We start from the raw sequence: 14,648 nt of genomic DNA on the forward strand, positions 1-14,648 counted from the left end.
ACTGTAATGGTTAGTGGTATTGTGCACAAATCTGTATTATGTTTTATCAACTAATGTTTTATTCATGTTTTTGTCAGCTTATGTAAGTACTGTACTAACGTACAGACGCATCACAATATGTACATAATTGGGTCAGACTCAGCACAGCACAAATAATGATGATGAAATAACGCTAATAATGATAGAAATGCACAGAGAATAACTGTTTGTGTATGTTTCCTCTAGTTTGTGGAGACATTCATGGGCAGTTCTTTGACTTGATGAAGCTCTTTGAAGTAGGAGGATCTCCAGCCAGCACACGATACCTTTTTCTGGGCGATTATGTGGACAGAGGATATTTCAGTATTGAAGTAAGTCACTGCTATTATCTGAAAACTAAATAATGCACTTCATACATTCTATTAATTTTAATAATTAAAAAACATTGACCCAAATCTGTCTAATTGTTTTCAGATATAATCCACTTCAGTTGTATATGTACTTTTAAATCTAATCATTTTGTTTTACTCTTGTTTTTGTTTGTTTGTGTCCCTAGTGTGTGCTGTACCTATGGGCCTTAAAAATCCTTTACCCCAAAACACTGTTTTTGCTGCGTGGGAACCACGAATGTAGACATTTAACTGAGTATTTCACTTTTAAACAGGAATGTAAGTATGACTGCCACATCATCGATAACCATAGTACATAACACTTTGACTGTTGAATTTTGCAATATAAAACCTAAGGAAACTGTCATCCATAAGAAAAATAAATGGGAGCTGGGTCTGGTCACAGATCATATACTACCGTCTATTTTCTGGGATTTCTAGTTAGAAGTAAAGCCACTTCCCGGCTCAGTATTTGAATTCAGACATTTTATTGGCTTATCTTAATGTTTACACATGTAAAAACAATTGTTTTTGGACTGGAACAAAAAGCCTTCACCTCATATTAAAGCTATGTTTTTTTATTTTTTTAAATTAAGTGTTTGGATGGCTTTTTTAAGACTTTCCATCTAAGAGTGAGAGTGTGTGTTAATGTGTGGTCATTTTCTTTTCCCTCCATCTCAACTGGTCGTTCCTCCTTCATCCCTTGACAGGTAGAATTAAGTATTCGGAGCGGGTGTATGATGCGTGTATGGATGCTTTTGACTGTCTTCCCCTGGCAGCACTCATGAACCAGCAGTTCCTGTGTGTGCACGGAGGACTGTCCCCTGAAATCACAAACCTTGATGACATCAGGAAAGTATGTATATAACTAGTGTAATTTCCCTGTTTAACGAACCAGCCTTTGATTTATAATTCTATTAACACCAGTGCTTTGGAGTGCTACATGTTATTGTATGTGCAAGTAGTGATCATCAAGGAAAAAACATTCCTACTTGTTAGTCCACCAAAAAGGGACTCTAACATTATTAACTCTCATTTTAGACCTTAACACATGATCAGTCTCTAGCTAAAAGATACAGTGTTAATCATGTTCATTTCCACAAAGAGGCCATTTTTAAAAACATTATATTCAGGGTCCTGCAGTTCAGAGCACAAATGATGAATCTGATATTTGTTATTTTCATCACTGACTGTAATGTAGAAATTCTGATTTCAATAATCTGTTTCCTATGGAGAATAAACTTTCAAAATGACCAGGTTACTGCTCCCTACCTCTCTAAAGTATTTTTCCTAAGTTCCTAAGTCAATGTCCTTCTCTCTATTAAATGTTCTCATTTAAAAAGCCATTATATTGTATTTCTTTCTCTTAAATATGACTTTTATCAGTAGGAGCAAAATGTTTACCTTTCCCTCCCCATTCCCTTGCTAAGTGAAAAAATAAATACTATTAGAAAAGCAACTACAAAAAATATGAGGTGATTATAGTAAAAGCCCAGCTGCTATCATTGACTGAGATCCAAGGCTCTGATGATTGGGGGGAAGTCCTTAACCAATTCTGTTCTTATCATCTACACTGAGCTCTTAATTCAGTTTAGTTTTAATCTGAGGATTATTTAGAATAATTTGTTCCACTGCTTATGTAGTTTATATGCAGTGGAATCTTTTATTAGATGCCCAAGCTGTTTTCAAAAAGGACGGATCAGCCTTGTAGAAAAACATTATTTTTTCATTGGCAGTGACTGGCAGTATGTTAGCCTTAGTCCAACAGCATTACCTCTATAGTATATCTTTAAAGTATAAGGGGCTGGATTTACTAAGAGCTTGCACCAGTGCAAACCTTCTTTTGGCAATAAAAACTACTGTCAGGATTTACCAAAGACACACAGTGAAAAATTATATATCATTATTATATGAGTTTCCCTTTCAGGCGCAAAATTTATGGGAGGAGAGTATTTAAATTAATCATGACACAAGGTGATTTACTAAGGTTTGCGCTTGACAATTTACTGGTATTTGTGCCATTATTTACCACCCAAAAAAAAACATGTCTTAAACCAGACGCTAATGTCAGTAGATCATGCGCAGAACTTTCCACTCCCATCGGCGCTGTTTTGGAATTACACTGTCACGCTAATTTGCCCTTTTTATCTGGTCCTAAATCAGATAAAACTTTGGTAAAATGGGTTTGGACTCTTTAATCTTGCAAAATGCTATGTTTTTCTTATGTGGCCATATAGTAATTAAAAAAGTATATATATATATATATATATATATATATATCAATATACAGATTTTATCTATTCTATTCTGATTGTTTGTTTTTTTCGGTTAATTATGATGCTTTATCTAACCCTGGAGTACTCTGTAGTATATAGTGTATTTACCTTTTCCAGTTAGACCGATTCAAAGAGCCCCCCGCATATGGACCAATGTGTGACTTGCTTTGGTCGGATCCACTAGAGGACTTTGGGAACGAGAAGACCCAGGAACATTTCACACACAACACAGTGAGAGGCTGCTCCTATTTCTACAGGTACCAAAAGCACATCAAAGAGGAAACCAGAAAGCACTTTACACAAAAACATCTTTTAACATAAAATATTATGCATTCCTAGACATGCGATTCATTGTAATAATTCTTATAGTGTGTTATGTGAGCATATTGCACAATGAGATAAATTAGTGAATTGACATGCCAGTTAGATTAAAAAGATTGGGTATTCAGATATTTCCTGCCTCTTCGTCTTTCTGAAACCCTCCATATCACAGAATAGAAATGGCATACATGTGTCTATGAGCACGAATATAAGAACCATTACCCAGTGGTGCTGTATTGTTTGATTCTCTAGTGACTGTTAAATAAAGATGATTTATGTTGTGTGTTGGATTTGCCTCAATAAGGAGGATGTCATGCTGTAGAATGAAATTGGTTGTGTGAATTCAGGAAGGACTGATGGAAATATCACTGTCTCTGTTGATAGAAAAATAGTTATTGTATCAGATGATATGAGGTCAGATTTTCAATAGGCTACATAGTTTCAATAGGTGTAAATAGGACTTGGAAGCTTGATATGAATCCGTGTATTATTCGTTCAGTCGTTTTTTTTATTTACTATTGCAAATAGAAAAATGAGAAAACGGTTCCTTTTTCGTTTTTTTTTTTATTTTTCCACAAAAAAAATGAAAAACAAGAATTCAGCTTGATTTTTCGTTTTTCGTTTTGAGGTAGAAAAATTAATAAACAACTGGAATATTCGATTTCCACACGTGGGTGGGAATGAAATGCAACCTTTCCTCTGATTTGTCCATAGACAGTATTAAAACGGATTTGTCAGCCGAAGATCAAACTGTTCCGTCATCAGTTCTTCCTCAGTTCCCACAGCAGAATAAAAGTCCTCCGCTGCTGCAGTTGTACGGATTCTTAATGCGTTTATTGCAACTACATTTCATGTTTTTCTCATCAACAACCAGACTAACAAATGACTCGACACAACCCGTACTGGGGAAATTACCGACACAACCCTCTCCCAGTAATTTTAAAAAATAATAATAAATTAAGATATAAATCAATATAATTAGTTGTAAATTAAATATTCTTAACACTAATACAAAAAGAGAAGAATAATGCATTGACTATATAATAGGCCTATATTAATGTTAACACATGAACTGTCATTCAGACTGACTATCAAACAACCAGAGAACAGAGAATGCTTTTGCAACGGCGCACCGGGTTATTTTGAGAGGGAAACATTTTATTATTAGCCTATTCAGAAATAGTGTAAAAGACCAGTATATAAAATACAACATTAACATTATAAACACTATTAATAACATATAGGCTATGCGTATTTTACTTCCCCTTACTGTAGCCTATGTCAAATCCTTAAATGAATGGTATTCAGAAAACAAGAATGAAAAATAAGTAGCCACGTACAATAAAAATATAATAGCTTATAAAAATAGCCTATTGTGCCCTTTATTCTAAACAACATTTAGCCTATTTTAAACGCCAAGCCTAAACAAATTTATTTTAATCGAAGCTGAAACTGTACCGACGTTGGTTTCGCGCATCTCTCATTTGGTCCTGAGTTTCCATATTTGCAATGTAACATTTGGATGCTAACTAATAATGTAAAGAAGGCTTCGTACTTCAGTCGAGTCCCAATATACACGTATGCTAAATCAGCATCTTCACAGCAAGGGAAATGAGTTTGGAATAACAGCAAGTAGGTATGGTGACTGACGGCACAACCGTTATATTGTACAACAGACCAATTAAATTAAGCAGAATAACTTTTTATATGTTTGGTTGACTGTTTTATTTTAATAATGAACAGGCTGCGATGTCAAGTTAGCAATGTCAGAAGTGAACTGATAATATGTTGTGTAAGTGCGATGCACCGGCGCCATCACTTGGATTTGTTGCTCAGCAGGGGAAATAACTTAATACTCTGTCCTTTAATACTCTGTCATTCGAAACAGTAACATTTATATTTGTATTTGTGTACATTCAAAATGACTACAAAATGTCATGCCTTTGAAAAATAAAGAAATCAACATGATGCCTTGCCTTGCCTTGCCTTGCACACCAAAAATTAACCAAAATACAGCGAATAGCATTCTTGGCGCGCCTACTTTTGAAAGTCAACTTTTAGATTATTTGAAGTAAAATTCATTATATAGGCCTAAGTCACTTAGGAATAAATCACAGCATGCTTCATGATAAAAAAAATGTGACTTTAAAGTGCGGAAAATAGGAAAATAGCAAATTATTTCACAGACCCCCTGGCACATGAGAACTCCTGGTCTACACAGAAGAAAGCCCTGTCTAGCCTATTCCCTGGTACGGATTGTGTCGAGCCATTTGTTAGTCTGGTTGTTTGATGAGAAAAACATGAAATGTAGCTAAATGTAGTTAATGTAGCAATAAACGCGTTAAGAATCCGTACAACTGCAGGCAACGGAGGACTTTTATTCTGCTGTGGGAAGAACTGATGACGGAACAGTTTGATCTTCTTCGGCTGACAAATCAGGGGAAAGGGGCGTTTCATTCCCGCCCACGTGTAGAAATCGAATATTCCAGCTGTTTATTATTTTTTCTACCTCAGAACGAAAAACGAAAAATCAAGCTGAAATCTTGTTTTTCGTTTTTTTTTTTTTTTGGAAAAAAATGAAAAAACAAAAAAGGAGCTGTTTTCTCATTTTTCTACTTTAAATATTAAATAAAAAAACGACTGAGCGAATGATAGGCCTACGCGGATTCATATGGCCTTTAGTTGGCGATAGAAAAGAGATTGTAAGCAGTAAATGCAAGAGAAGAATAGCAGGTTTAATTCTTACATCTGATGTCCACACATCAGCTCAGATTTGGATCCTGAGAACAAATGTTTGAAAAAATGTGTCTTATGTGTGTGTTTTTTTTAGATGGTCTGCTTACATTGGCAGTTTATTATGTGCTTGCATATTATTAATAGGCGATATGTAAATGTTGATGAGGGCTTAACAGAAAAAACACCTCATATTCAGATGTGCATAACTATTAGCCAGTTTTGCTTATGACCAAAATCCGTATATCACGATATGAGCAATTTTATTTCACGGCAACAATATGTCACGACATAGGGGGAGCGTTTCAACACAGGGTCAGTTGTGACACTGTTAGTTTGACAAGTCAGAAAAGAGCTGGCTTACACTTTATGGTAACACTTTATTTTACAGTGTCTTTGTTACAGATGTTACATATAGTTACTGAAGTAATAACTATAAATTATGCATAATTACATGCAACTAACCCTAAACCAACCCATTTTCCTAACCCTATAGTAAGTACATGTAGTTCATTAATATTGCTCAGTGCTTAAATGTATGATTAAACTGTAACAAGGACACCTTAAAATAAAGTGTAACCCACTTTATTTTAAGGTGACGTAGTTACACGTTACTACATGTACTTACTATAGTAAAAACAGTAAATGATGCATAATTAAAAGTAACTAACCCTAAACGCAACTCTATAGTAAGTACATAGTTAATTAATATTACTCAGTACTTATTTGAGTAAGTACAATATAACTCTCTCTATTCCTTATAAAACCTTTCTAGTCATAGGGCTGAAGTCTATCCCAGTTTCTTAGGCCAGAGGCAGGGAAAAGTACCCTGGACAGATGGCCAGTCCATCACAGGGCTCTCACACACAGAATCACACACAGGCAATTTTGACTGTCCAATTCACCTGCATGTGTCTGGAGTACCCGGAGGAAACCCACGCTGACACAGGGAGAACATGCAAACTCCACACAGAAAGGACTTCTGGCTCAGCCGGGGCTCAAACTGGGGACCTTCTTGTAACACTAACCACTGAGCCACAGTGCTGCCCACAATGTAACTATGTCACCTTAAAATAAAGTGTAACCAAGAGTAGCATGCATTCACCATCACCTTTTTGAACTTACAGGATAAGTGACATGTGGCTGTGAGGAACATTTGAGGAACAAAAAACTGATTTTCAGGAAAGGAAGTAAAAAAAAATATATAAAAAAAATCAAGATTAATTTTGTATTTTAGATACAATTATTTGACTTGCAAAACCAGTAGTGGCCATTTCTCTAGTTTAATTTGATGCTTTAAATGCTTGCCAACATCAAATCCACGTTAAAACATTTAGCTAAGTTATGGCTGCTTGGGGTGGGGATAGTTGTAACAGTAGTTGTACAGTAGTTGTAACCAAGTACAGTGAGTCCAGTTATCCAAGAACAACCCCTGTTGAGGCAAAGACATGCAAAGTTTTTTTGTTGGATTTATGTGCTAAATGTGTTTTCATCATAGTTTATGAGCATGTTTTCTTAATTAAAGAAATTATTTAAATTAAAACGCATCTGTTTCTATCCTGTGTTTTTTTTTTATGTGATATTCCCAAATTTACATAAAAATAGGTGGATGGCAACATAGCAATACAGAACACGAACACAAACACAGAAAAAGAAATTGTTTTTGTGCTAAATTTAAAGTCCTGAAAGTAAAACAATCTAATGTTTTTGTCACTTTAAATTGTTCACTTTATTCAAAATGATTATTCTTTTTTTGTATTTGACATCAACTCACATAATCTATGATTGTGTAGTACATGTCCAAGTGATTATTTAAAGTTAAGTTACTTATTAAGCTACTTCTAAGGTTTACTTCCGTTACTGATGCTCCCTCTAGTTAGTTTTGCTTTAAATATGAATATTCCAAAAAAACGTACTCGGTTACCTAATGTAACCTCGGTTCTCTCTAGAAGAGGGAACGAGTATTGCGTAAGTTGCTTACGCTGCGGGAAAGTCTTCTTTCTTCGAGATCTGAAGCCAAAAATTATCCTTAATTTTGTATTCATTGTCAACGCAGTGCGGCAGCCGGCAGACCAAGGCAGGCTGTATAAGCGTGCTCATTGGCTGCTCGGCGGCAACTGCTTAAGCCTATCAGTGAGCCTCGTGAAACGTGGCCTCCAATGAGGGCGCTTCGCGCCCTCCACACCCTTCTAACCGTCAAGATGGGTGTGGCCAGTGTGTATATAACGAGGGCTCACAGGCTGAATATCTGATTTTCGTATTCTGAAGCGCAAAAGCTCGTGGCGCGACACAGCAGGTTACGCAATACTCGTTCCCTCTTCTAGAGAGAACCGAGGTTACATTAGGTAACCGAGTACGTTCTCTTACGAGAGGTTCTCTCATATTGCGTAAGTTGCTTACGCTACAGGAACCCCTTGTCAACGCCGTGCGCGCCGAGCATCCAGCACATGAATCCCAGGGAGACCGGGGAAAAACATTCTGCTGGAACAGGTGGCCGGTCGGAGAGACGGGCCAACACAGTACAAAGCACTTCACTCAGTGTATAAAATAGAGTATATATAAGTCTATAAGTATATATCAGTGCAAAACAGTGGGGCCGGCAGCGCGAGCCCACACAGTACATAAGCACACATTAGGGTAAGAAAAGAGCGACATCATCGGTCTTTTACGAAGAGAATAACCCCCCGCGCAACAGAGTGGAAGACGGGCGGCCAGCAGCGCGGGCCAGCACCGGTAAACAGCGCGTAACGGGGAATGAGAAACAGAGCGGCCCAGCCGGTCTGAGTATAAAACACTTCACCCTAAGTACCATACCAGAAATATCGCCAGCATGTGAACGTAGTCTGCACATAAGCGACTGGGCAGAGCATACATGTCACTTATACTGACAGCAATTTAGCCTGTAAGGCGGGAACTTCCAGGTTATAAAACCTCACGAATGTCGATGGGGAGGCCCAGCCCGCCGCCATACAAATATCGTGGATAGAAATTCCACTGGACCAGGCCCACGAAGAGGCCATGCCTCTAGTAGAGTGGGCTCTGATACCCAGAGGGCACTGCAGGTGTTTGGAGGCATAAGCTGCAGCAATCGCGTCCACTATCCACCTGGACAGGCTCTGTTTCGAGGTGGCGAGACCCTTGGTGCGTCCGCCGAAGGAAACAAAGAGCTGCTCGGAACGCCTGAAAGCGGCGGAGCGCGTGATGTAAACTCTCAGCGCCCTGACAGGGCATAGGAGGTTACCACTGTCCCCATTATCGGATGCTGGCAGAGCCGAAAGGGAAATGATTTGTGCCCTAAAAGGGGTTCCAATCGCTTTAGGGATGTAACCGTGTCTCGGTCTGAGAATGACTTTCGAGTCGTTCGGTCCGAACTCAAGACATGTAGGGCTAACAGATAGCGCGTGCAAATCCCCCACGCGTTTTACTGAAGACAGAGCTATCAGAAAAACGGTTTTGAGCGACAGGTACTTTAAATCCACGGATTCAAGCGGTTCAAAGGGAAAAGCCTTCAGGGCCTCCAGGACCAAGGACAGATCCCAAATAGGAACCGAGGGGGGCCGCGGGGGATTCATCCGTCTAGCTCCTCTGAGGAAGCAGATAATAAGCTCGTTCCTTCCTATTGCCTGGCCGCGCGTCGTCTGAGCGAACGCTGCAATAGCCACCACATACACTTTGAGTGTGGAAGGGGACCTGCCCTTGTCCAACAGCTCTTGTAGGAAGGAGAGCACCCGTGGGACCCCACATGCACGTGGATCCAAGCTCTTAGTAGCGCACCATTTAGAAAACACCGACCATTTAGACGCGTAGAGCCGTCTCGTGGAGGGAGCTCTAGACTGCGTGATCGTGTTCACGACCCCTTCTGGCAGGTCAACGGGTATCCGTTGATTACCCATGCATGCAGAGACCATCGTTCTGGATGGGGATGCCAGATCGATCCACCGGCTTGAGAGAGGAGATCCTTTCTCACCGGGATCGGCCATGGGGATGAGTGCGACAGCCTCACTAGCTCTGGGTACCAGGTTTGGTTCTCCCAACGCGGGGCTATAAAAAGCACTGGGTGGTGCGTTTCCCTGATCCTCGTAATGACCTGTGGTAACAGGGAGATCGGGGGAAAAGCGTACAGCGGGAGGCTGGGCCATGTCTGGGACAGCGCGTCCTCGCTTTTCGAGAAAAATTTCGGGCAGTGAGCGTTGTCTCTCGACGCAGCGTTGTAGCGGGCGCATACGTAACAGACCCAGCTGAAGCACTGCTGCAGCTGAAGCCATACAACCCAGCATCCTCTGAAATGTCTTGAGAGGTGCGGTGCTGCCCGGCTGGAAGGACGCGGCCAGGTGTCGAATGCAGCGCGCGCGCTGTGTCGACAGGCGGGCCGTCATTGCCACAGTGTCCAGATCCAAACCCAGAAAAGAGGTTGATTGACTGGGCACTAATGAGCTCTTGGTCCAGTTGACCGTGAGCCCCAGGCTGTCCAGGTGGCTTAGAAGCACTGTTCTGTGGGCGATGAGTTCGGCCTCTGACTGTGCTAGAATTAGCCAATCGTCCAAGTAGTTCAGAATTCACATTCCCCGACCCCTCAGGGGAGCGAGAGCCGTGTCCATGCACTTCGTAAATGTACGGGGTGCCAACGACAGGCCGAAAGGCAGGACGGTGTACTGATATACCTGACCGTCGAAGGCGGATCTCAAGAATGGCCTATGACGGGGTATTATCTGGATCTGAAAGTACGCGTCTTTTAGATCGAGAGATATAAACCAGTCCCTCGGGCGAATTTGCGCGAGAATTTGCCTGGTTGTGAGCATTTTGAACGGTCTTCTCATAAGAGCCTTGTTCAAACGTCTAGATCCAAAATTGGTCTGAGAGCTCCGTCCTTCTTGTGAACGAGGAATAACGGCTGTAAAAGCCCGACTCGCTCATAGAAGGGGAAACCGGTTCTATAGCCCCTTTGCACAGAAGTGTAGCTATTTCTGCTCGAAGTAGATGTGCTACTTCTCCATTCACTCTCGTCTCGGTACGCGCCTGAAAGCGCAGGGGGCGGCGAGCGAACTGCAGAGTATAGCCCTTTTTTACTGTGCTTAGCACCCATTCTGATGCGCCTGGAATAGCTTCCCACGCTTTTGAGTGTGAAGCCAGGGGCAGAATGGCCTCCAGGCTCTGATCGTCGCGCGTCGCGGGCTCAAGAGCTTGAAACGGAGGGGTGGGCGCAGCGCGCGCGCTCTTGGTGCTTAGATACGGCGGATCGCACGCAGCGATAGCTGGCCGTTTTACACACAGTGTCCCGGTGGCTTGGACGGGGAACATATAGTGTGAGGCGCGAAATGTTCGTTAGTATGTGTGAGCGCTCAAGGGCGGGCACAGGACTTACATTTAAAACATGACCGGTCGTGAGAGCCCGTGTGACAGAGCGGGCAGTGAGTAGGTGTGGGCACGGTGAGGTGGACACGTGACCTACTTTTAACACTCGAGCGGCTTCTGCCTGCTTTATGAGAGTGGGCTCTGTGAGAGACACGGGATTTATAGTGCTTGTGTGCAGGGGTGAACACGGAAACGTGGGCACATTCACTGCATTTGAAACACATACGGCGTGAGCCGTGCAACCAGACATTATGCTCATTTGAGATTTCTCTGGGTCACCGTGAGAACGGTGGTTGCACGCAGGCGAGCGGGTAGATATACCGGCTCGTTGACTGCGAGGTAAACATCTGCAGTAGCCGTGGCAACGGGGACTGACAGAGCGTGAAGCTTTGACAGTGGTCCAGCCGCAGCGGGACTTAACCGTCTTTTCTTCCCTCGTGTTTAGACGCTCATAAATACTCGAGCACCATGAGTAGGAGTGGTACGAGAGGCGGGTTCGTTTTCTGTAGGTAAGAAAAACTGGCCGCGAGCTCGGAGAAGCGAACAGCATAAATTTTTATCTGCCGTGAGAGCCAGGATCGAACACAGGTCTCCTGTGCGAAAGCCTATGATTCTGCCACTGAACCACAGGGAAGACACATTACCTTTCAGTTAGCGCGAGGATATAAGAGAGCGACCTCATGTTTGTTTGCAGGCGTGCGTGTATAAAAAACAGGCTTGTTTACTGCAATAGTAATATTTCCAGCCACCTGAACTTAAGAGGGGACTGAGAAATGTGTGAGAATTGGCAGTTTGTCCGGCCGCAGCGGGACTAAAACACTCTCTCTCCTCTTTTCGCCGGTGAGTGAGGCGCGCGCGCTGAACGTTGCTCGTGACCGTCCGCTCTGTTATCCCTTGTGAACGGCGCAATCTGCGCGGCCCAACAAGGGGGAGAGCGGGTTCGCTTTCTGTATGTAAGAAAAGCTGGCCGCGAGCTCGGAGAAGCGAACAGCATACATTTTTAACTGCCGCGAGAGCCGGGATCGAACACGGGTCTCTGGCGCGAAAGCCTAAGATTCCGCCACTGAGCCACAGGGGAGAATACAATAGCTTTCGGTTAGAGCGAGGATATAAGAGAGCGTCATCATGTCTTGTGACGGCGTTTGATTGCAGGCGTGCGTGTATTTATAACAGGCTCGTATACTGCGATATGAACAATTCCAGTCGCCTGAACTTAAGAGGGGACTGAGAAATGTGTGAGAATGGAGGTAGGTCCGGCCACAGCGGGACGAAAACACTCTGTTCTCCTTTTCGCCGGTGAGTGACGCGCGAGGACGGAGTAGCTTTCTTGTAACGTAAAGAGAGCTCCAAGACCGTCCGCTTCTGCCATCCCTTGTGAGCGGCGCAGTTTGCGCGGCTCGAACAGAGGGAGAGGAAGCTCGCTCCGAGACCGTCCGCTTCTGCCATCCCTTGTGAGCGGCGCAGTAGCGCGGCTCGAACAGAGGGAGGGTGTCTATCTCATTCGCCTCATCCCCTGACGCGGCGGCGGCGCGGGCGAGAGCCGGCGGTTGAGCGGCCGGGAGGGGGGGCGGAGAGGGCGAGAGAGAAGCTCGAGGGAGAGGTTCCGGCGAGCTCCTCAGTCACATCAGTCTCCGGTGGTCTCTGCGAGCGGCGCTTTTTCTTGCGCGGCCCGGCAGGGACAGGCGGAGCGACAGCTTGGTCGAAAACTTCAAGTCAAGCCCGTAGGGTCGACATTGAAAGTTCTTCGCACTCGGGGCAGCCGCCCGTAGAGAGTGCGGTGGCGGCGTGCTCGCGGCCCAGGCAGAGAGCGCAGATGAGGTGGCGGTCTCCGTTGCTGAGCGGGGCGCGGCACGAGCCGCAAGAAAAACGAGGCATTTTGACAAAAACGCCTCGTGCTCTTTTAGAACAGTGAGAGAAAGTGTGTGTCGCAGGGCGAACACACACAGCAGTAATAAAAGGATATGTCGCCGGATAGCGTAGCAGGCACGGATGGCTGAAGGCGGCCGGCTTCCTCAGGCGCTGTCCTAAGCTTGCTGGTCGCTGGTTTCAACGGCGGCGGCTCTCAAGATCCAGCGATGCGTAGAGCTTCGCTGAAGACTAGAAAAATCAGATATTCAGCCTGTGAGCCCTCGTTATATACACACTGGCCACACCCATCTTGACGGTTAGAAGGGTGTGGAGGGCGCGAAGCGCCCTCATTGGAGGCCACGTTTCACGAGGCTCACTGATAGGCTTAAGCAGTTGCCGCCGAGCAGCCAATGAGCACGCTTATACAGCCTGCCTTGGTCTGCCGGCTGCCGCACTGCGTTGACAATGAATACAAAATTAAGGATAATTTTTGGCTTCAGATCTCGAAGAAAGAAGACTTTCCCGTAGCGTAAGCAACTTACGCAATACGAGAGAACCTCTCGTAAGAGAACTAATACTAGCCTAACTAACATAAGTTTTAAAAACTTGAACAGTCAGTTATGAAATAGACCTACTTGAAAAAAACTTAAAACACAAGAAATAAGAAATACTACATACAATGTATAAAGTAATCACATGTACAAAAACACTGCATAGTATTCACTGTGTAAATTAAATGTATGTTTATTCTTATTAAGTTACCAAAGTGATTCAGTCATGAGCAGTGAGAAATTTTGTTGTTTGATTAACATGACAAACTTCAGCAGGAATATTAGGCTGCTGTCACTAACAATGAATGCACTGATCTAATATACTGATACACATTCATTTTCTTTCTCAACTGTTTACGTTCACTTAAGTCATAAACGACTGTATTTACTAGGATACTCACAAAGATGGGCTTTTGACACATAACTGTGGGTATTTGACCGTTCAAGCCCAATAAGGCACCAAAAAGAACTAAATTCAATTCAATTCAAGCTGTATGAGCAGCTTTTTTATGTGTGCACGTTTCAGGTGTGTGCGCTCTTAAACCATCTGTCAGACAGAGCATGCACATACTGAAATTAGTTATTTTTTGCTGCTTATTGTGCTTTAGTGGTTTAAAATCTCCTGTTTTTAAACTGCATAGCTTAAAACCATATTCATCGTTTTTGTGACAGTGCAGCATGGCAATGTCACGTGAGCATACAATAATTTGTCCAGATGAGATGCAAGAGTGATCATATGACAAAATGTTTATTTCAGATCACTCACAAAGGCTTAAAGATTCCCTGTGGTGAAAATCAAGTTTTTAATGTTGTTTATATGTCTGTGTGGTGTTTTTAAAATGCTTTAAGACAAACCATGTGTAAATTCATGTCAACTCGATTGCTGAGTATTTTCTCCTTAATACTGCAGTGAACCAAAGACAGTCTCAAAAATGTGGTTTGAAACCACCCTTGTTCTTGACAAGGCGGGCGGCCTTTAGCATATCATGCTAACCTAGGCTGCAAAGCAGGGGAGTCTCAAGTGAAGCCAGGTTATCCTGGTATTTTTCTGTTGATATGAAAAATCATGTACATTTAGCAATAAAGCGGGGGAATTATGTATATTATGCATATTACAATGTTATAATGAACTATACTATATGCCTTTCTCCACTCACATTCTAAGATGGCATTTATCATTTTTAGAAGGCAGACTGAGA

At 42.7% G+C, this 14,648-nt stretch overlaps 1 protein-coding gene across 4 annotated transcripts in view; it reads left to right on the forward strand.

The window, feature by feature from the left end:
- Positions 1-14,648, forward strand: part of LOC311079576 (protein phosphatase 3 catalytic subunit alpha) — a 185,943-nt gene that overhangs the window by 136,110 nt on the left and 35,185 nt on the right. For all 4 annotated transcript variants that reach the window (XM_084109130.1, XM_084109132.1, XM_084109131.1 and 1 more), the window contains exons 3-6: positions 226-350; positions 536-647; positions 1,079-1,224; positions 2,762-2,901. In XM_084109130.1, the coding sequence (XP_083965256.1) occupies positions 226-350; positions 536-647; positions 1,079-1,224; positions 2,762-2,901 (523 nt within the window). The remainder of the gene's footprint in view (positions 1-225; positions 351-535; positions 648-1,078; positions 1,225-2,761; positions 2,902-14,648) is intronic.

Source organism: Abramis brama, assembly GCF_963993115.1.
Source record: "Abramis brama genome assembly, chromosome: 3".
Taxonomy (NCBI): domain Eukaryota; kingdom Metazoa; phylum Chordata; class Actinopteri; order Cypriniformes; family Leuciscidae; genus Abramis; species Abramis brama.